We start from the raw sequence: 23,184 nt of genomic DNA, 5'->3' as shown, positions 1-23,184 counted from the left end.
ATATATGCCCTTTCTACTGGAACAGCTTTAACTGGAATATATATTTAAAAGTGTTGTTATTTAGAGTCAAACATGTTTCCTTGCTGTGTGACCACCATGTATAATAATGCATTACAATATACTGAAAAGCTTTCATTACGTATTTCTATAAATGCTACTTATTTCAACGAAAATTCCATTGAGTTCGTAATCTTTATTTAGGATTACAGAAAAAAAATTAATTAACAGGTGATATTAAAAGTAAAGGAATTTTTACGAGGTACGTCACCGCACTATGCATTTGAAAAATTTTGGATACTAATGGGTGTTCCTATCTCGCAGGGAATTTAATCTGGTAGTCTCGTAAGTGTTGTACCATGTCTCCTTTCCTTTCTGTCCAAAGCTTATTTAGGATATCTGCCATTTTTTTTTTTTTCTTTCAACATGTTCAATCCATTTTTGTCTGTAATCATTTATTATCTCTGCCAGTGGTTCTGCTTTGTTGTTAAAATTACTTCGTTCTCATCTGAACAAAGAATAATTCGCTTTCTCTGCATAAATCTCATTTCAGTTGATGTTAATCTTCGGTAATCTCTGTGTTAGAGGCCATACTTAAGCAAACAACTGTCTCATAATGTCGGAAGAACTAATGCCTTATTAATCTCATATTTCTTTAAACTAGTGAGCGTTTTATTGGAGCATTTATTGCACCTGTTGCTCTTAATTAGTAACTTTCATTTACATCTTCCACCTTCATTCGTTAAAAAGGCGGCCTACATTGGAGTGTTAACCTGCTCAAAAATTGTGGTATATTTCGGTTTCTTCTTACTGGCTACTTCACAAAGTTATCTTTTTTTCTTCCCCCCCGTTGGAAGTGTCAGACTGAATTATTTAGCACCAAATTTTAATTATTTTTTTTATTTATTTTGCAAATTACTTTCGTTTTAGCTATTATTAAGAACATCGACGAATAAAGGTGTTAGTATTTTTTTTTTTTTTTTTTAGTTTCGCTGTCCACAATTAAACAAGCCCATTAAAATTAATGTTCAGGTTGGATATAAAAGGCAACCTCGACATCTATCTTGGTTTACTTTTTTTGTTCCTGGTCAGATTTCTTAGTTTCTTCGCTTGAATCTTTTTTTGTTTGGAGGTTCCTTGGCGCATCGACTACTTTTGTCACAGTGCGTCTGTTCATACGTCTCATCACTACTAACCGATTTACACGGACAGAAAAACGGCAACGGTTCACAAAGAAAACTACTTCCTGCGCCTGAGATCGGCTAACTGCAACCTCAATCCAATTTCGTGTTTCAGGCGGTATGCGAATCCAAACATCTCTGAACGGAAAATAATGCACAACGGTAAACCCACTATACTGTCAAGGAAAACAACTTGCAACTCACTGTCTTTGTGTACGCTAAGAATTATTCTTTACAATATAACCTGATGTCTTTTTTCTGCAATATAACCAAATATTTATTTGTGTCCTATAAATATTAAGTTAGCGTATAAATGTGTTGTTTTTCCAGCTTGTATTTCTTTTGTAGATTAAAATGGATACAAAAGTTTGCTGATGATTCAGAGGTGGAAAGAGTAGCTAAAGACCATAAAGAGGTTATTTTTCTTAAAAATTACTTAGATTGGTTACACAGTATAAAAAATGGCAACTGAAGTTTAATGCTTCTGAATGTAAAGTTTTGCACCTAGAGAACAGAAATCTAGAGTTACTTATGGCCGACCGGGTGGGTAACGTGCCTGCCTAGCAACCCAAAGGTCGCGGGTTCGATTCTCGCCTCGGGCTTGGATCAAAGTACTGCAAAAACCTTGGGAGGTGCATTATGGCCACAGAAGCCTATGCCCCCCTCCCCCAAAAAGAGAGTTACTTATAAATAATAAATAAATAAATTTTCTGTTTATACTCCGGCACGACAACCAAGTCAGTAGAGTTTACAATAAATCGTCAATACAAATATTGATCGTATTTAGTAGTCACGGGCTTGAACCCCGGTCCACTCAAGGAACGCGTGCTATGCACTCTCGCTCCTGACCACTGGGCTACGTCATTAGGATTCAAAAGTGGTTCAAAATGAAAAAGAATTAGGGGTTAATTACGATTCAATCAAATTTTTCATGAGGGTTAAACAAGTGGCTAGGAAGGCACTTGGTGCCTTCCTAACCATATTTCACGGGTCTTCCCTGGTGGTCGTGTTGCCATGTAAGAAAGGAACTTGATTTCAATCCTGATTAATAGTGCAATTCTAACTAGTGAATAATTTTCGCTATTGGTAAAGATGTGCAGCTTTAGTAGGACTGCTTTTTTTATTCCTTGAATACTGCATTAGTTTGCATTGCATTGTATCTGTGCTCAAGGTTAAAAAGGCAGTTTATTTCTTTGATTCAAATTAGGTTATCTTTGACTTAGATAACCTAATCTGTTTAAAGGGCAATATAGTGATACATATAAAAAAATTATCAAATTGCATTTTTAGTAAATTTTTAAAATATATTTTAATATCCATAACCGTCCCACTGACACCTTGGCTAGCAGCGAAAGGAGCAGAAGGCGACGGTTTTGTAATTACTTCGTTATTAATCTTTACTTCTCTGAATTTTGGCCAAATATTCGTCACCAGTATTCTAGTTTAACAATAATAAGCAAGGTAAGCACCAGTATTTTCAACTCATCGAGTGATTCGAATTTACCGTCTAAGCAGCTGTTCTAGAAAGCTTACCTTTCTTCCCTTAGTACGAGATTAACTTTTGGCAGTTGCGCGTAGGTCTTTAACGTATTTGTCCAGATATGATTAAACAGGAGCGAAAGTGCAGTATTCACGCTCTTTGAGTACTGTGATTCAAGCTCGTGTGACTGCTAAATACGACCAATGATTGTATTCGTGATTTATTGTAAACTCCTCTGAACTGGTGATCGTGCCGGAGTATAAACGACAACAATAATTTTATTCCAGTCTGTTTTCATTATGCATACATTAAACACTTAGGTGCACCTTATTAATTCTCCAGCTTAACTGCTCACACAGTTACAACTACACACAGATGAATGGAAGCAAAAAAACAATGCAAAAAACATTTGATCGTTTTGAGGTTTGGAAGAATGAAAAAAAATAAATAAATAATAAATAATTAAAAATTGGAAAGACAAGACTGATCACATAAGAATGGGAAATATACAAAGACAAACTACTGGTGATAGTTATAGGGAAATATGAGTACTCTATATACGTATGTGCAGGACAGGAAAGGAATGGAATAAGACGCAAGATAATCATGGAATAAGACTCCCAAATTATAATAAATGTGAACTGCATATTAATATTATCAATTTATGTCATCGGATTTCAAATGTTCTTACAGTGATGAATGCGCCGGCGAGACACCAGCATGTACTTTGAATGCAGGTTGTTGTTAAAAAAAAAAATAATAATAACACTCCACCAATATCTGCTGTACCCCAATCATGTAAAACACGTGCAGATTTTACAAATCAAAGCTCGTCATTTCCAGTGATAATCCAGTTCATATTTGTTCTGTATCATGTGTTTACAGACCGACTTCCATGTCGCACGGACTGAAAATCTGGATGCTAATGGAGAACTCTACTGCGTCTCTCCGCCTGAGATCAGTTAACTCTGATTGAAGAGGACTAAGCGTTCTTCTAGCCACCGATGAGATTCGAAATCAGACTTCTCCAAACGAGTGACAACGGCAAAACCACTATATCGTCAGGGTGTTAGACGTGCATATGTTCGTGCGTGCGTGTGTTAAGCGTCAATGCTACTAAGGGCGTCGGCGCCTCCGTAGCCAGGTGGGCAGGAGCAGCAGTGTGTAGCACACGCTTCTTGATTAGACCGGGGTTCGAGCCCGTCACCACCAAATACGGAGGATGAGGAAAAGTCAGGGAATAGCCACTGCATATCTCCAGAGCAATATGGCCTTAGTTGCTAATGCTCCTAAAAACCAAACAACAACAACAACTAAGGGCGTAAGAAGTCGCCATAATTTGTAACAGCGTGCATGCTTCGGTCGGTTTGCTGGACGAAAAATCAGTTGTTTCAGGGGGAAAAACTATGCAACCCTCGCCTCAGAAAGACTAAACTCATTCACGCTGTGAGAAAAAAAAAAATAATAATAAAAATAATAAAACCCATAAAAATTCCTCGTGTAACTGACAAGATTCGAACTTATGCCATTTCTATCTGATTTGGGAGAACGGCGATTGTAACTACTGTGCTACCGCGAGGACCTACATAACGGCTGAAATTAAGTAGTACATTCAAAAAGCTCCCAGAATCGCACGCTGGTATTTAAATGATTTGCACTACGGCTGCAAGGTTTCGTGTGGCGTTGACGTGCACGCATGCCAAATAGGAACTGGCCCGACCACTTCATTCGTGTGTCACAGCTAATTGCAGAATGTCGCAGTTTGAACAGAGTGCTAACATTAAGTTTTTAAACTTGGGAAAAGTAGAAACGCTGAAAGCATTACAGAAAGTTTATGGAGATGATGATTTGAAGAAAACAGCAGTTTAAGAGTGGTTTAATCGGTTTAAAAACTGACAGGAAACATTGGTAAATGAATCTAGCAGTGGACGGCCTTCAATGTCACATAACGACGAAAATATCACGAAAGTGAATGAACTCGTGCGAAATGACTGTTGTTGAGATTGCTCGTGAAGTTGAACTGTCTTTAGGCTCAGTACACACAATCCTTACACAAGATAGGGATGCGTCAAGTGTATGCAAAGTTCGTATACGCTTTCTGTTGTCCGATCAAATAGACTGCAAGAAAGCCAGTGATCTGTTAGAAAAATATACACAGGATCCGGGTTACCTAAGAAAAGTAGTCACTGGGTGTTGGTGTACGACCCGGAAGCAAATGATGGAATCATCCGAATGGCACACAAAAGTGTTCCCACGGTCCAAATCTCATGCAACAAAATCCAACATCATGCTAATCGGGTTTTTTTTTTTTTCTTTTTCCGAAAATGAAGGTGTAGTGCACCATGAATTTGTAACAAGGGGGAGAAGCATTACTGCTGCTTACTACATTGATGTTTTGACACGTTTGCGTAAGAATGTGAGGCGAAGAGGGCCTCAAAAACGGAAGGATGGCTGGATCCTGCACCATGACAATGCGCCAAGTAACATGGCGATGGTCAGCAGTTCTTGGCTGCGAAAAAAAATCAGCCATGCAGCAGTCTCTTCCTATGTTGTTGTTGTTTGGTTTTTAGGAGCATTAGCAACTAAGGCCATATTGCTCCGGGATATGCGGTGGTCATTCCCTGACCTTTCCGCATTCTCCGTATTTGGTGGTGACGGGCTCGAATCCCGGTCTAATCAAGAATCGTGTGCTACGCACTGCTGCTTCTGCCCACCTGGCTACGGAGGCGCCCAGTCTTCCTACTCCCTCGGCCTCACTCCGTCTGACTTCTGGCTGTTCCCTAAACTGAAAATGGAACTTCGGGGTCGTCGTTCGCTACATTGGTTGACATGAAAAAAAAAAAATCGTGTTTTTTTTTAGGGCACGTAGGGCCGAAGCGGCCCCACGTGCGCTTAAAAAAAACACGATTTTAGAGAATGTTTAAAAACTTCAGAAGACCGATGGAGCGAAAGAGAGAGAGAGAGAGAGAGAGAGGAATGTGTGTGTACGAGCGCGCAGGAAAGTACTTTTGAAGGTGATTAGGTTAGTAAGCCCAATTATTCATTCAGTAAACCTTTATGATAAAATTCCGGGAACTTTTTAAATGTACCTGATATGTTACGAGTTCAACAACGTCTTCACTAGTGTCACCTTAATGTATCTATTTTCTCACCCTGTTCAAAAAACTGGTCAAAAACAGGGGAGGGAGTATATTACAGTATGATGTAAATTACCAGAGTTGCCAACTTTTCGCAGAGACCGCCTAATACAATAAATAAATAAAACGTCTTCACTACAAATTTTTCACTCTCTCAAATTGGCTTTATTTCTCAAGTTTCACTCAGTTCAAGAGATTAAAATCCTGGAATATCCGTTACATGCACTTATGGGCAAAGAAGAATCTGCACTCAGAAATCATGTGACACCAGAAGTGTTTCTCAAGGTTTCTTGTGGAATATGAATAATCAGTAGGCTACACAGCGGCTTCGTCCCGAGGAATCCCAATGGATTCTTCAGAACCGTTTCCTGAATTTGTTAGACGACCCGCTGTTAATAATTAACGAGCACATGGTTCATGCGACAAGCATTTTAGTGATGCTATTATGGACACCAAGTATCCTCAGTATTGAACGGCAGGCCTATTCCAGGGTCACTTTGCTAACCAGATCGAAACCCTTACTTACTTTTATCTATTAGAATATTTGAAGAGCACTATTTAAACCTCAAAAGTAAATTGTCATTAGGATTCTGTGGGGAATTCAAATGCTCATAATGCTTTTCACGTTGCTGGATATCTTTTGAGTGAGTTCGATAACTGCTGACCTGCTATGACACTGAAGTGTTTTCAAGTCGATGAAGACACACCTTGAATAAAGTCTGCGAACTCTTTGCTGATCAAAAACTTAATTCTTTGTGTTAATATACGTTGGTGTGTCACGATCCCCTAAGGACATTATCCTTCCCCTAATATGGTGACAATGCCAGTACCAAACTCTTAGAGTATTAAGAATGCGCCTATATGATTTTTAGCAGTTAAATGTATGTCTCCTCTCAATAAATGAGTTGCTAAGTTTTAGAATTTGTTTTAATGAATCGATGTTTCAGGATTCCATATTTAAAAGACTAAAATATAAAAGACTTCGCGATTCAAAGAGTTCAAACTCGTAGCAGAACCTCTCCGAATAATTCCTTTATTTACATATCTGGAGTAACCGTTGTGTGAAACGAGCTATCAAATGTCAAGGGGGAACACTCCAGGGTTCGCAAATTCACCAAGGCACATGTAAAGGTCTTGTAGAAGTGAGGCAAAGAAATCAAGAGGGCAGTTTGTCCCTCTGGCCCTAAAAAGAAAGGAAATTGTAGTCATTATTGAGGGATGCAAATATTCTTATTACAGCAAACACTAGGTACATTAATAAAGAACTAATATGTATACTACGAGAGTTTAAATACATACAGCAAATGTTACTTTAAATAATACTGAAAAATAAATACTCTTATACTACGTGTTGAGAATTAACATATTGTGGGTATAATATTTGCAATGATGAACGACCTAACCTACCCCTTTTAACTAATTAAGTCAATCTCAATTTTAGCAATGCTTTGTAAACATTTAAATTTTATCTGAAATTTCATTTCTAAACTACCAATTAAATCATAATGCCTTCTAATATGGATGAAAACCTGAGTCATGTGTTAATTGCCTTAAATATAGACGACAAATGAAAACCCGAGTTATATGTCAACTGCCTTCTAATAAAGAAAAAAAAAAAAGCTGAATTATATATACTGTTCAAAGATAAAATATCTGATAATTAAGAAATAAAAAATAGTCCAAATACGTTTCAAAATTCACATGTGGAATTTCGTTTTCAGGCAAAGAAGTGGAAGAGGGAAATATGGAGTTACAAATACAGTACAGCGTCCCTACATGATACACAACTGCACTATAAAAGAACTGAACTGCTTTCCGAAATTATTAAGAACATTTCAGAAATTATTGAGAACAATCAAACACAGAAATAAACTCTTGATTAAATGCTTTCTAACAGCTGACATTTTATTAATTAACCAATAATCAGGAGAGGTATATGGCAACTTACCTGTGACAACTTATTACGAAACTACCAAGCTATGTGATGTATAGTGTCAATCACTTTTATCATATTGAATTTTCTTTATCATAAATCACCTTCCCCTTGGGCTATACAAACACCTCCTTAGCCCAAACATGTTGTTGTAGTAGGATTTTAGGAGCATCGGTGACTAAGGGTATATTGCTCCGTGTGTATTGTCTGTAAATTGCGTATGTTCTGAGTTCGATTTCTGTTTGCTAGACGAAAAATCCGAGATATGGGAGGAAAAAACCATACTACCTCGCCTGAGACCAATTAACTCAGCCAGGTTGTGAAAAAGTCCCATAAAAATTCCTCCCGTCATCAACGGGACTCAAACTCAAGTCTTTCGCACCCGGTGTGGGAGAGCGGCGATGCTACCTCCGAGGACACTCAGGCATGTGCTGCCAAGTTTCCCTGCAGTCTCAATAAAATTTCTCCTTTCCGTAAATCCGTTCTTTTTTTACACTCTAGTTTTGGTACCAATTTTTTTATACTTTACACTCCAGCCCTCGCGTATAGCACAGTGCATATAATCTCCACCTTCCCCATACGGGGGGGAATCTAGTAGTAGTGGGTACGAATCCCATCAAAGACTCGAGGAATTTTTATGAACCTTTAACGTGGCTTTGTTAGTCGGTTTCGGCGAGGGTAGCACAGGCTTTTTCTCCGGGAAAATCGTGTTTTTCATCTAGCAAACAGGCAAATCGACCACAGAACACAAAATTTACAGACAATATATATGTCTGTCGATTCACCTACAACAAAAACTTTACACTTTTAGGCAACGTAGCGCATATTATATATACGCTACCTTGCGAAAAGTATTTGGGCATCAAAGGGTTTGGAAAAACATGAAGTTTAACATAAAATAAGGTGTAGGCCCAACTTTAACGAAAACTATGCAACACCTCGGCCCCCATGTTAGGAGAGAGAAGAGAGAAAAAAAAAAAAAAAACCCGCCCATAAAAATATCAACCGCCTTGACGGATTTGAATCCCAGGTTTTTTGTGAGAAAAAGAAGAAAAGAATTACAGTAAACACTATACTGGAGCAGCATTGGAAGTGAGAACCAAAAGACTGCTTTGAAAGGAAAGACAAGAGGACAGTAGATATAACAGAAATGTTCAAATTGAGAAAGGATGATCGGTGTGAGATGAATGATGAAGAAGGGAACGAAATGATTATGAAAGCAAAAATAATGTTTTAGTAGACTTACAAGACTACTTTTAATAACAAATTGTGAAAAGGAGGATAAAATCTAAATAGCACACTGACTCATCTAGAAAAAAAGGGAGAAATGGATAAGATTCATCAGGAGAAAAAGAAAGAAAGAAAGAATCGAAGAGGCCACAGAAATAAATGTATATAAAGAAAGGTCTAACAGATACAAAGCAGTACGAGTTTTTTTTTTTTTTTTTTTTTTACAGCTACATCCCAATGAAGAACAAAGAACAGTATATGGAAATGTGTGGTAAGTAGCGAATCTCAGAGTATTAAATTGTCTGGGATTAAATTACTTGAAAAAAAAAAAAAATTAAAGGAAACACACAAACCTGCAATATGCTTTTATTAATAGAAAAACAAACAAACAAGAAAAATAAAAACAATCACATAGCATCCATAAATCTTTGAAATTGAATAAATTTAATTTTGGAAAATTATCTAATGAAGTGCAATTGTATAAAATCCTAAAACATTTAGAAAAAACAGCAAGAAGAAAAGCTAACTTGTATTTTTTAAGAAATACATTATTCTTAGTTTTTTCTGTAATTATGGAATCATTCATGATTATACCAAAGTGATATATGTAATGAAATGTGCAGAATGACGGAAAAACTCACTAAAATGAATTTAAATTACAGGAGACACGTCATACCAAGTTTAATCCCATCGGACCAACTTCAAAAGGTTGATAGGAATGAGATGAACTTTAACACTGAAATTTTTATGCCAGGTCCGGCACGACAGATTAGACAAGAAGTGACGTGGATGAGGTTCACTCTTCTTTACTTCAATCATAATAATTTATATGTGGGGAATCATGACTCGATTATATAATCCCGTGATAGTTACGTTTCTTACAGTCAAACAAAAAATTATTTAATCGGAATTTCGGATTACGATGCTGAGAAAAAATTCTACCCCATGTGTCTTGCACAAGCTCTCCAGTGCCGAATTTTATTCACAAGGCTCTCATCATATAATCCCTCTTATCCTGTGTGGGCAGAATTGCAGACACTTTCAAATTTAACCCAAATTTAACTCGCGACTTATTTTCAACATTGCCCTGTACTTGTTAAATAAGTTTGCAGATCTACTCTTAATATCATTAGTGCCAACGTGTACAACAATATCACCTTTTGTGCCCTTAACAGATGATGAATTGGAGAAATTAAAAAAATCAGCCAGAGGCGTCCATCTAGGTTCTTTGTCTCCATTTAAAAGTTATCGCCTGTTAAGCGGATATAGCAAAAACTGACGACAACTTATTAAAAGCAATATATGAACTGAATTCTTCAGTTCAAGATATAGACACAAAATTTTCCAATTATTAAAAAAAAAAAAATTAACAAGCATAATAATCACTACTGTACATTGAAACCTACCTTCGCTAGTTCGAAAAATTCGACATTAAAAATCCATAATACATTTGCTCTCCCAATCTATATACACGTTGTTATTGTTATTTGGTTTTTAGGAGCATTAGCAACTAAGGCCATATTGCTCCGGGGATAAGCGGTGGTCATTCCCTGACCTTTCCGCATCCTCCGTATTTGGTGGGCACGGGCTCAAACCCCGGTCTAATCAAGAAGCGTGTGCTACGCACTGCTGCTCCTGCCCACCTGTCTACGGAAGCGCCCTATATACACGTAAAAGGAACGGTCTCAGGATTTTCAAAAGGGAGACTAAAGCAATGTTCCGAGAGCTATTAAGCTTTAATCATCATGCAGCATTACAAAAATAAATGAATTCCCACATTATTTTTATCATAGGGGGCACAGCTCCAGTAGCCTCTATCTGGGACCGTCCCTCTACGCATATATAAGACTAAATTGCATGTTTGCTTTTTCATTCTCTCATATTTATTAATCTATCGAAACCTTGAACTCCACAGAAATAACACAAACGTGTCAAAATTCCCACTAAGCTTCCCACAAAAAAGTGATTTAAATTTGTTTTTCTACTGGGTCTCTGCACTATTCTGCATCTAGTCGCGTTCTATATAAATAAACATTGATTATTAAGATCAATGGTGTGCGGAATTATTTTGTCGTTTTGCGAAAAATAACGGCGAAACACATTAATGAATTTCGTCCAATGATCAGAAATGGCAAACATCTATTACATAAACGACTGATGATGGCACGAAACACCACTAGTGCAAGTCAAGTAATATTATGTAAATGTTTGGGGAAGCCGAGCAAAGAATGGATCACTTCTATTTCCAGATATACTTTGTTTACTCTAGCTTTAATTCTGAAGTAAAATACGTCATAGATTAAAACTCAGTTTTAATCGATGACGTATATTTGTTGGGTTTTTTTTTATGAAACCCCCAAACACGAGAGGTATCAGAACGCATAGTACTTAGTACCTTGCATGGGTTGGAGGTTGAGAAGATGAAAAAAGATATTTGTTGACATTACACTTGAGCTTCTGCAGATTGTAATTTTTCAGGAAAAAAGTATGAAGGAATGTTATTCAAGAAAACGGAAGTTAAATGAATAAATGAGGAAGAAGAAAAGTTGGTTCTGTGAGTTTGAAGTTGGACAGTAAAAGGATGTTGACTGGTCGGCACGTGTTTGGACTGCTTTGAAAGAGAGGGCGGGAATTATAGCAGCCAATTCAGAAGAACAGTGCCCATGGAAGTATTTATAGAAATGGCATGCAGCTGTTTGTTTGTTTGTTTGGTTGGTTTTTAGGAGCATTAGCAACTAAGGCCATATTGCTCTGGGAATATGCGGTGGTCATTCCCTGACCTGTCCGCATCCTCCGTATTTGGTGGTGACGGGCTCGAACCCCGGTCTAATCAAGAAGCGTGTGCTACGCACTGCTGTCCTTCCCACCTGGCTACGGCGGCGCCCGAGGCATGCAGCAGAAACAGAACGTCTATGAGACAGAGAGTGGAGAGACTCTGTTAGAGAACAGTCATTAATTAACATAACTGACCCTCTTTTGAATGGAATCTAGAAGCCTGAGAGAGGTTTTGGGGGCACCGCCCGAGACGTGGGAGCAATATTCCATTGTAGGGCGGATTTGCAATTTGTAAAAGATTTTACAAATCGCAAATCTAGAGTGAACAGCTGTTTGGAAGAAAAGTAACGCCAAGAGCGAAAGAGAAAACCCAGTTTTTTAGATGCAGAGGGAGCAATATTTGTAATGTGCTTATGCCAAGAGGGAGATTAGACGTCAGGACAATCACTAAAAGATATACATGTCTTGCCTAGAAATCGGAGTGTCATCGAAGATAAGCATAGAAGCAGAAGAATCCTTTTTAAGAGATATAAGACAGGACTGACTTTTAGAAGGTTTGAAATTAATTAAGTTATCTTTGCCCCACTGAAGATCTGGGCATCAGCATTTAAGGAATTGGTAGTGGATATTCCAGAAGTTGAAGCTGTTTTAGCAGGGCAAGGTTTCTCAAACTGGAAAGTGGAATGCAATGTGCTATCATCAGCAACGCTATGGAGAGGATTTCCGGTGAATGGAATGAGGTCGTTAATATACAAGATGAAAAGAGCGGAAGAAAAAATTGAACCCTGAGGAATAACAGCATTAGTGGAGAAGTTAGAAGACAGACAGCCATCACTCTCAGTGAGGGTTTGAGAGAAAACTGGCTGCCCAATTACAAAAAACAGTTGGAAAACTAAAGATGGAAGCTTATTCAGAAGACCTTTTGTTCATTACGTTAATATTAACTTATATTAATTAATTTGAAGCATGGCAATAAAAAAAAAAAAAGTTAAAATTAACATTGGCTGAAGTGCGACTCATGAGAAAAGCGAACCGTCAGACAAAAACAAACACGAAATTTTTGAAAAACTATAAAGTGTTATTCCACTTTTATAACACTACAAATGGTGTTATAAAAGTATTTAAAAGATAATATGGATTAAACATGATTAAACAAGTAGAAAGAACTGACGAACAGATAGCCCAAACGGCTTCTAAACTACAATCAACTAAAAAGATTAAATGATTAGACTAAGATCGAAACGGTCAGTAGCATCGTTGTAATGCATAACAACGACAATAAAATTTTTAAGGACCTACGTCTGGCTTTCATTTACGTTAAGTTTTCAGATCTCAATTAACCAAATGGCGAATTTAATGAACAGAATGCGATGCGGCAAAGGCACAGAGGAGCGAAGGCAGGTTTCCTTCGGGAACACCCAAATATGCATATTTAAGTCTTAACTAATCCAGTCGTAAAGTTTAAAAGTAAACAAGCTATTTCAACTTCGTTTGGAGCAAATAAAGCTGACGTCATCCACTTCTCATGTCATTTTTAACAGCAACACAACCGGAAAAAATTAAACGAATAGTGGATAAATATGCTGCATTAACAAGCTTGTTCGCTATTTCTTGGTTGCTTGCGAGGTGGTCCATAACAGTGCACACACACACACTGATTAAAGGCTTTTATTCCCTTTTATAAGACCTCATTAAGTGAAAACGGAACAATTAGAGAGATGAGAGCATCATCACGTGGGACTGAGAGCATCGGGTGGCCGCGAGGCAACAGCTGTGTATGGAGATGGAATGGTACGAAACACAAGGGCAGTGTCGTCTTCCCGAGAGTTTAGTTGCGAATTTCACTGGCAGGCGGATGGCTTAATCCATTTTACGCCCAAACAACGATGGCTCTCCGCACACTGCGCTTGCAAGTAATTGGCTGATTATAGGAGGTCCACCTATAACTCCAAATAGTAGACGTGTACAGTTACGACTCTGGACATAGAAATTCGTTCGGCTACCGGTACTATCGTATATTTCACACATGGCTCATCTTGTTACTTTTTACAACAAAGGTCTCCTTTAGCAGGTTTCTCCTTGGAATGCTAACATACGATGAAAACATATTCGTATATTCAACAGTCTCCATATTCGCTGTTCTCCAAAGTAAATACAACACAAGCCAATTTTGTGAAAGCCCAAGAAACTTTCTGGAAAAAGTTTTGATCACCGGAATGTTAAGGATCGTAATGTTTATAAAGTTACTTTAACATGCCAGTATTTGAAACAGGTACAGACAAACAAGCTGGGAAAGCGGTAACGTATCTGTCAATCGATATTACTTCTTGCATTACATTTTTTTGGATTGTGAACAGGTTTAAGACTTTTCTATCCTCCAGTAGAATCCGGATTATATTTACTCAATTCTATTCAGTGTTTTACAGAAACTAGAACATCGCTTGCTTTCTTTCTTCTTCCCAACACGCGGATCCCGCGCAGTAAAAACAATGAGAATAAAAACTTTTAAACAGACTGTTCTATATGCTTTAAACGTAAATCATACAAAGATGTTTTGGCATGTACGAGGTGTGTGTGTGATCAAAGAGTTCGGAGTGAACTAATATTTGTACAATATCTGGGAGATGATTAAGCTTACCGGCTGTTAGAATGGCTCTGTCGAAGTAGTCCCTTGCGCTGTATACGCCGATTCCAACGCTTCTGCAACTTCTAGAAACATTCCTGATAGGCTTCTCTTGGAATTAATAATGTTTTTTTATTTATTTAATTCGGGTAAAGTAAAAGTTACATTCACCCCTAGACAGCAATCAAATGCTAGGAGGGTATACACAACTATAACATAGCAATACAATATCTATAGTGGGTAATATAAAAGACACAGATACAAAGACAGATTATGTTCAACATAAATGCTCAATATACATTCAGCGTCAGCGGCAAGTTGCTGTAGGCTGACTAGAACAGGAGAAGGAACGCTGGTCATCCTCTAGTACAGAAGCCACGTAGAGTAATGGTGAAATGAAAGGCCTAAAATTGCAAGACTGCGTAGGTGTTAGCAAAAACTTTTGTTCTGTAGGCCTTGTCCATGCAAATCGCCTCAGGGTTGATGTTTAAGTCGTTCAGGAGTCCAATCGTGTTTGCTGGGAACACATCACTGTGCGAGTTGATTTGGTTAAGGGCAGATCGGGTCACAGATATTTGCCTGTTACTTATTCTTCTATTATTCTTGGGCTCCTATGTCGAATTCTGAATAATTTCCTCAATCTGTCAGGAGGGTAGGGGAAGGTAGAGGATATTTAAACTTAAGAAACAAACAAAAAAATCAAAGGGATAAAAATCTGCAAGAGCTTGTGCGATCGCTGATTTTAGAAGTTTGTGTCGCTGATTTGCATTTATGGTTTTAAAGGGCAAATCTTCTGATCCTTTCCATTCAAGGCATGGTGTCAAGAGGTCGCCTATGATCCTTATACCTCCCCAGTTCCACGTAGGAAAAAGGAGATGATCATCAGCTGCAGGGTCTGTTATCCTTTTATTACAGAAGAGCGGTTCTGAAGTACAGTATGGCGAGAAGTGACCTTCCCTCAAGAGTGTGGTGAAGATTAAGCTTCTTCCAGCGGTGCAGTGTGCTGGCGCCATGTCCATTCTTAAGATTATTGATAGGATTAGCCGTCTAGTGGCTGTTGCTAGTAGTTTATCTGTGGTGGCAGGATATAAGTGTTTCATTTGCAGTCTTTAGAAGAAATGTGATCCGGAAGGCTGTGATTTTGTCTTTAAAAGAAATTAGCCCCTGACTCCGTGAGTGAGCGGCTGGCAGAGTTTAGAGCAGGAAATCCAGTTGGTTTTGCTCCATAAGAAGCTTCGGAGAGATGCATGGATTTGGTGGAGGAAGTGAATAAGTGGAGTTAAAACTTTGAAGGTGTCCTAGAGAGCGCTTGCCGCCATCTGATTGACAAAAAGCATTCTTCCTCTCAGTGAAGACGTAGTGCACACTCGTCCATTTCCCTTGTACTCTGCTGAAGCGACTCAGAAATTCGGAGAAGTTATTTTGGGAGGAAAAAAGGTGCATTGACGAGATATACATCCAGATATTTCTGTCCCTCGCTGGACCATGTGCAATGGATTGGGGAGTCGGTTCTAGTTTCCCAGTTGCCAGCCAAAAGGCCTCTGGTCTTAGAGTGGTTTAGTTCTGCACCAGATACTTCAGCGTAGAGATCGTGAACCTTTTGGATGTTTTCAAATTCACTCTCGTGACGTATAACAATTGTGACGTCATTTGCGTACGCTGAGTAGGTTATTTGGAGGTGAGGCTTTAGCAGCAGCGTTCGTCGGGATTGTTGACTGGTGGCAATTTTAATTAGGAATAGTTCTATGGCAAGTGTGTAAAGTTGCCCAGAGAGTGGGCAGCCTTGTTTTATACCTCTGGAATTCAGAAAGTTGCGGGTAAGCTGATTATTCAGTTTCAAGCAGAATTTGGCTTCCTTGTATAGCAGATGAATTTTTTGGATGATGTAAGGTCCATATCCGAAAGCTTTCAGGGTTTCAAAAAGGTATCTGTGCTCACCTCTGTCGAAAGCCTTTTCCTGGTCAAGGCTAATTAGTGCTGGCAGTTTGCAGTGGAGAGGAGGGTCAGGATCAGATGAAGATTGCCATGAATCGATCTTCCTGGAACTGAGTATGTTTGTTCGTGATCGATTATATCAGGAAGAGTGGATTTCAATCGATTGGCGATGGCTTTGCAAATAATTTTGCAATCTGTATTCATTAAACAAATTGGGTGCCAGTTTTGGAGGTTGGTGCAATCTCCTTTCTTGGGAATCAGTCGTGCAACAGAGGTCGTGACCAAATCTGGTAATCCGTGGAATTGTGCTTCTTCAAGCATTCATAAGAGAAGCACTCCGAGTTGACCAAAAGATTTGAAAAAATTCAGAAGTCAGTCCATCCAGACCTGGAAATCTAATTTTGGGAAGGGCTTTGTACGCCGCTGTTAGTTCTTGGATTGTAGGGGAGATTTTTTAAGACCTGAAAGGACTTCCTCGGTTGCCTTTGTAGAGGTTTCTTTTGAACTGTATATTTCTTGATAAAATCTGTTACTTCAGAGAAGATTTCCTCCGTGTCTTCAGTGATGCTTCCATCTTGCAGCTGAATGGCAGTAATGGTGGGTTGCTTTGTGATGTATGTGTTCTAGAGAGAAGTATTTGGTCGGAGTATCAGATAGATTTATGTGGGTGTATCTTGATCTCAGTAGGGCACCTTTTGCAGTGTTCTAAGTGAGCTTGTATGGCCTGCAGGTTGACTGATAGGCCTGACTATCACGTGGGGAGATGTTTCAGCCTTTGCTCAAGTTGATAGAAGCTAACACACTTTTGTTAACTCTTCTGATGGCTGTAGATTTGTGAGAATGATCCCAATTGACTTTTAAATCAAAGCCACATGTGTTCAAGGGCTCTAATCTGTCTTTGGATTGGGCAAGATCGGATATTAGGTCTTGTAGCTTAGATATATATTGCTTGTGTTGTAGAAGTTGTTGTTGTTGTTATTTGGTTTTTAGGAGCATTAGCAACTAAGGCCATATTGCTCCGGGATATGTGGTGGTCATTCCCTGACCTTTCCGCATCCTCCGTATTTGGTGGTGATGGGCTCGAACACCGGTCTAATCAAGAAGCGTGTGCTATGCACTGCTGCCCCTTCCCACCTGGCTACGGAGGCACCTGTGTGTTGTAAAAGGCTGTTGCTAAACATCCAGTAAGCACCTCCACTTTTAAAATACTTGGATGAGAAAGAGAGTTGCAATTTGACAGAGTAGTGTTCTGAGATATAAGATGGGATATGTGTGATGGTTCTGATCAGAAAGACTATGTGTTTTGGGATGTAGATCTGTCCAGTTGGGCTTGGTAAGGGAGTCTTCTGGGTGCTGGTGTCTAAATGCATCGACCAGCTCATTGTTGTCTACCAAGGCCTGCAGGTTGTTGATTAGCATTGTGTGGTGCTCAACGCATTATGCTCTATCCATTTCTGGGTCAAGGGTGCAGTTGAAATCATCAGCAAGAATGATGCGTTTCTCATCTATTGTAGAGAGAGGGCTCTGTGTGAGGTGTTATTTGAATGGCGAGTGTGTCCTGCTGTGGTATGTAGATGTTAAAGATATGCAACGTTTCTTTTTGGGGTGTATCTAGAAAGGAATAAACTGTGTATCCAGTGATCTCTGCTATCACACTGAGCTTACAGGCAGACTTATGGTGAGGGCCGATACTCGCTCTTCATGGTGTTGCTGGGTTGGAGAATGATGGAATATATATGGCCAATCTGATGATGTCATTGGACTTGGTCAAATGAGAGATGCCTATTGCACAATGCAGAGGTGCATCCTCTTGCATTGAGTGACAACATGCAAAGCATCATCATTGTGTACAGGTATAAATGTAAGGGTTTCGCAAGTTTTGCGAGCTGTTAGCATCCTGATTGGTGGTATTGTTGTTCTAGCCCATTGATCAAGTAGTACAGATGCTTGGACCTATTCACACTTACTCTGTCCTTTTTTCCTTTTAATTCAACATGCAGGTCCTTAAGTTGTGAGATGAACTCTGGTATGTTAGTGGTAACTTCAGACTTATCAGCTTCTGTGGGGAGCCACATACTTCCTGTAAAAAGGAATGTAGTTTTTCTGCAGTTAAAGGGCCTTTGGTGTAGGTTAAATCGTTTTCTCCATTCTCGTCCTCTGAAACATCTGAATCATAGAAATCACGGTTAGCCTCTTCTTCGGCCTCCAAAAATTCAAGTTCTTCTGCATTTGAGTCATGAGTGATTTCTAACTGCTTATTTCCATACTTGATGGCATAATGGGCTTATTTGAGATTTGACCATTTGACTTCTGTGGTGTTCTCTATTTATTTTCATCAATCGTGTTGTTTTTGTTAGTGGTTTGCTCTTTTCCTACCACAGTGTACGTTGTCATCTTGTGTTTTGTAACTTTGGATGTGGACTGACCGGCCGGTTGATTCTGAGAAAAACCTCTTGTTTCGGTTGGTGGGTATTCTGAAAAGAATCCATCGTGGTCTCCTGTGGTTTTGAATTTTCTTTTTCTGGCGTGTTTGGTGTGGGACGCATCTCAGACTGTTTAATAGTTTCTTCGCCCCATTAACTTCAACATTCAGCTTGTTTTGTGGATCTGACCTAACACTGGTTGATGCCACCTGGTATTTCGGTATTACTTTCAGAAGGGTTAGAGATATGAGGGCTGTTTTTCCTAATATTACCTTCTTCATGGCAGAAAAAACATTGAGAGGAAATGGAGGTATGGAAGGTGTATGGGATTCCATTTAAGTTAGCACTGATGAGTTTTGGTTGATGTCATTTGCTGTGTCATTATTGGCAAAGTGCATAAGTGCTTGCCTGCGGAAGCTTTTTTTATATGTGAAAATTCTGGTTTCATAGTTTCTGCAGACAGTGTGCATATTTTTCCAGTACCAGATCTATATTTGGATAAAATTCCTCTTAAAAACTGATGAGGAATCTCAGGTGGGACATTTAATATACAGGGGATCCTCTTTATCCAAGAATAATTGGTTCCAGAAAATTCCACTTAAAACGGGGAGGACCAATTTTCATAATGTTTATTCTTTAAATAAAACTAAATGCAACTAGGCATAACATTTTAAAAATTTAAGATTCTATATCTACAGCTAGGCCTCGCATAATGCGAGTTCGATTAACGCGATTTTCAGTTAACGCTATTTGAAAAATTATACCACTTTTCACTTTACACGATGCAAATTTCCAGTTAACGCGATCTTTTCTTTTTATGCGATAGTTGTAAAATATTTGAATCGTGCGTTAAGCTTACCACGAGTCATACGGTCAATAAACAAACGTTTGCCTGCTGCCCACCTTGGTGTGTTCCATCAACCATTGGAAGAAGACGTGTTACTTGTTTGTCTACTGCTAATAAAGTCAATGCACACTTATATAAAAATTTTAATTTTTAAATGAGCCAGATGAAAATGTTACTGCAAAGGAGATAACGGTAAAAGAATTAGAAGAAATCTTTCGTATTGCATAGAACCTCAAACAAAAGGTTTGATGTTCTCTGCGATATTTATTTTGCCAGGGCCCAGAGAAGATTGTTGTCGGCTATCGGAAATTATATTGATGAAAAGAAAAAGTCAACACCGTTCAAATATTTCCACAACAGTCATTTCTTCATTGTGTATTTTATGTCAGAGGTTCCCAAACTTTCTCAGTTCACGGCGCCCTTAGTGTCTCAGTAATTTTTTCAAGGTGCACCCAGATAAAAAGAAATACCTAACAGTTCCGTTTAGTAGTTAGGTCCAAACAACTTAATAAGAAATGCTGAAACTGTGAACTACCTCGAGCTAGTAGTTTGCGTAGTGTCCGATAGATGTCGAGTATTGCTGTGTTTCCCTCAAAAATTTTAAATATTCCGCGGCGCACAGTTTGGGAACCACTGTTTCATGCAATAAACATTTAATTCCATAATTATTTTCATTGTCTTTTACATTGTATACATTTAAAAAGTTATTTAAAAGGTATTTTTAAAATTCTTTATGGACATTCCAGAAGGTCAAGGACCAATTATAATTTTTCCTATTGATTATTATATTTGATTAACGCGTTTCCGTTTTGCGCGATGCTCTCGCGGGACGAATTAATCGCATTAATCAAGGCCAGCCTGTATATAATATAGGTGTAGATACACCAAAGACAACTCTTAAAGAAAAATTATGATAGTAGCATGAAAAGCATCATTTCATCTGTATCTCATATTGTGCTCATCCTTCACAACGAGTTGCCCATGTATTGCACTACCGCAAATAAGTAACACTTCACTAATAGAGAAGACTATTGTTACTTATTCTCGCAACCACCCAGACGGCACCGTTTCAAAGCTAGTTGGCTTTTCATCGGTGGGTGGGCAGGTAATCTGGTATTGCAAGTGAAGCGTTACTTATTCGAGATAGTGCAATACATGGGAAACTCATTGTGAAGAATGAGTAGATATGGTGTATCTACACCAATATTATATAGTAATGTTTATTATGTACTTGTACATAGTAAAAAATGGATGAAGGAACTGAAAAATGAGAAAATTGTTTTATTAGACTTTTTTTTATAATATGCTACACAATGTAAGGTTAAGTAAAGTTTATTGAAAAATACACTATTTTTCAGTTGTACGAATAAGGAATCAATCCAGAGTTGTTTGTGTTTTGGTTTTTTTTTTGTCATATTTTTTCAGATAAAATTTTGTCGTAGCATTTAGTTATGTCTTTAACTTCGTACTTGACATTTGTTGCACGATCACGAGGAATATCATTCTCACAAAACAAAAAGTGCTTGGTCAATTTTCTCAAGGGGAAAAGCTTTAATTTTTTTCATTTTCAAATCCTCGTAACTGCGGGGACTCAGATAATGGATATTCGGCAACCGGGGTCCCCATGTAGTAATTTGGTTGGTGCTAAGGTAATTGGCGCCACTTCCAGGTGATCATGACTGATGTATATTCCCTTTTGCAGGACAGTTTATGCCCACGAGACATGGCTGAAATACACCTGCACAGTTCTGGCTACACGGGAGGCATGAGTAATACTATTTGGTGGTATTTTCTCTGCAATTGTTGTCAGGTACTGTTCTAAAGGGGTGTTTTCCTTGGTAGCAAAGATTACTATCCCATTTTCCCAGGAAGTGCTTGACTGGGATTATAGCAGACAAAGGGCAAAAATGGCAGGAGCTTGAAAACATGTGTCTGATGCTAAACTATGCATGATAGATAAACAGGGAGAGAGAGAATTACCAGGCATAAGTAACATAAATCATGGAAAATTCAGAAAAGATAAATCTAGAAATACAGAACAATCATGAGAATATGCACATTAAAAGGGCAGAAAGAGGACGAAGAATTTTATAAGAATCAGTAGCCAGATAACAGTGATTTCCTCATGATTTGCAGATTACCTTAATTCAAGAACACCAACTGTGCATTTTGACAGAAAGAGGCCTCCCAAAATGCTCAAACTTACTGCCAAACAAATTTGCCACTACAACTGCAGTAAGTTGCTAAAAGGTCAAGGAATAGATTGAAAAGCCTGTCAGAGTGTCAGTGAGTTTGCTATACAAAAAGGCTTTTACACTGAGGTGGTTTTCACAAACAAGATGCAGATCCATGATTACAAAAGTCAACATTCTGTGATGGTTACAATGGTATTGCACTTGCTGAAACAGGTAATGAATCACCATATACACTTTTTCAATCTGATAGAAAAATCTAGGTTTGGCAACAGACAGTAGAATGCTTCCACAGGACTGCATCATCCTAACTGTGAAGCACAGTTTGTTGAAGTGTGATAATCTCAATGGTCCTCCAATCTTTGTAGAGAGTGCAATGAATGGACTGCTCTGCTTGATCTTCAAGACAATTCTCCACTTCCTGCAATGATGGAATTTAATAGCCATACATGTTTCAGAAGAAAATATGTATGGCCATGCTCTCTGCCAATAAAGCACAAAGCATGATGACCAATCAGAACTCTGAATTTAACTCTATTTAGCAACTATGGGATTAACCGGAGAAGTATGGACAATATTGACCATGGAGACCAACCTCACAAACTGGATTAAAAGACTTCTTGCATGAGGAACGAAGAAATGATGAATAATTAAAACTTGCGAAAAAAGCCTATTGTATAAGTTATCTGGTATAATGAAGGTGAAATAGAATAAATTTGTTATTTTTTAATCATTTATATGAACATCTCTTGGTATCCCAACACAGAGTTATCCCATAACTAGGTATCCCATAACAGAGTGTATAAATCATAGGACTGGCAACCAATAGAAATATTTATATTTGGAGTAAACAAACATACCTGGAACAAATGTGCCATATATTACAATATGAGTAAAAATGTCTTGCAATTATCTCCTTTGCCAATATATTTTTGATGAACTAGTTCTTGTCCCTGAGATTTTTTGGTGCATCAGCTCCACACAGTTCATGTAGTTTTGTCATGTACGTATTTGTACAAGTGTATGTTCACATACACTGATTTGTAAGTTGTGCTGGCTGAAAAACTCTGAGCGACTCATGAGAGAAAACTATTCCCTCTCCCAAAGACTAGTTAACTACAGCCCTGACTGAAAAGGGCTGTAAGAATCCTTCAAAATTCAGTGTCTAAATTCCCAAACCTCTCCAAACAAGTGATAAGTGAGAAAAAAACTTATAACAGGAACAACAGACTACCAAATCAGAATTCATAATTGATCAAACTAAGATATGGGTTGTTCCATTTGGGAAAGTAAAAATCTCCTTAATCAGGTATGATTCCAGCACAGTGGAGTATCTACCCTTTAGGTAATCAATATCCATACACATGTGTTTGAAGACAGTGGATCAGGTCACATCATTAACATCTCATGAACAGCATAACAGCATAATAT

General features: G+C 38.3%; 1 protein-coding gene across 1 annotated transcript in view; it reads right to left on the bottom strand.

Annotated features, from left to right (window-relative positions):
* Positions 1–6,752: 6,752 nt before the first annotated feature.
* The window catches only part of PolD2 (DNA polymerase delta subunit 2), a 160,296-nt gene continuing 143,864 nt past the window's right edge, over positions 6,753–23,184 (bottom strand). Inside the window, exon 10 of the mRNA XM_090388016.1 lies at positions 6,753–6,978. Within this exon, the coding sequence (XP_090244142.1) occupies positions 6,833–6,978 (146 nt within the window). The 3' untranslated portion in view covers positions 6,753–6,832. The remainder of the gene's footprint in view (positions 6,979–23,184) is intronic.

The sequence above is a fragment of the Mastigoproctus giganteus genome, chromosome 13, assembly GCF_048544385.1.
Source record: "Mastigoproctus giganteus isolate SK-2022 chromosome 13, ASM4854438v1, whole genome shotgun sequence".
In the NCBI taxonomy this organism is placed as follows: Eukaryota; Metazoa; Arthropoda; class Arachnida; order Uropygi; family Thelyphonidae; genus Mastigoproctus; species Mastigoproctus giganteus.
Note: the sequence above shows the minus strand (reverse complement) of the source record. Positions and strands in the feature narration are given on the sequence as shown.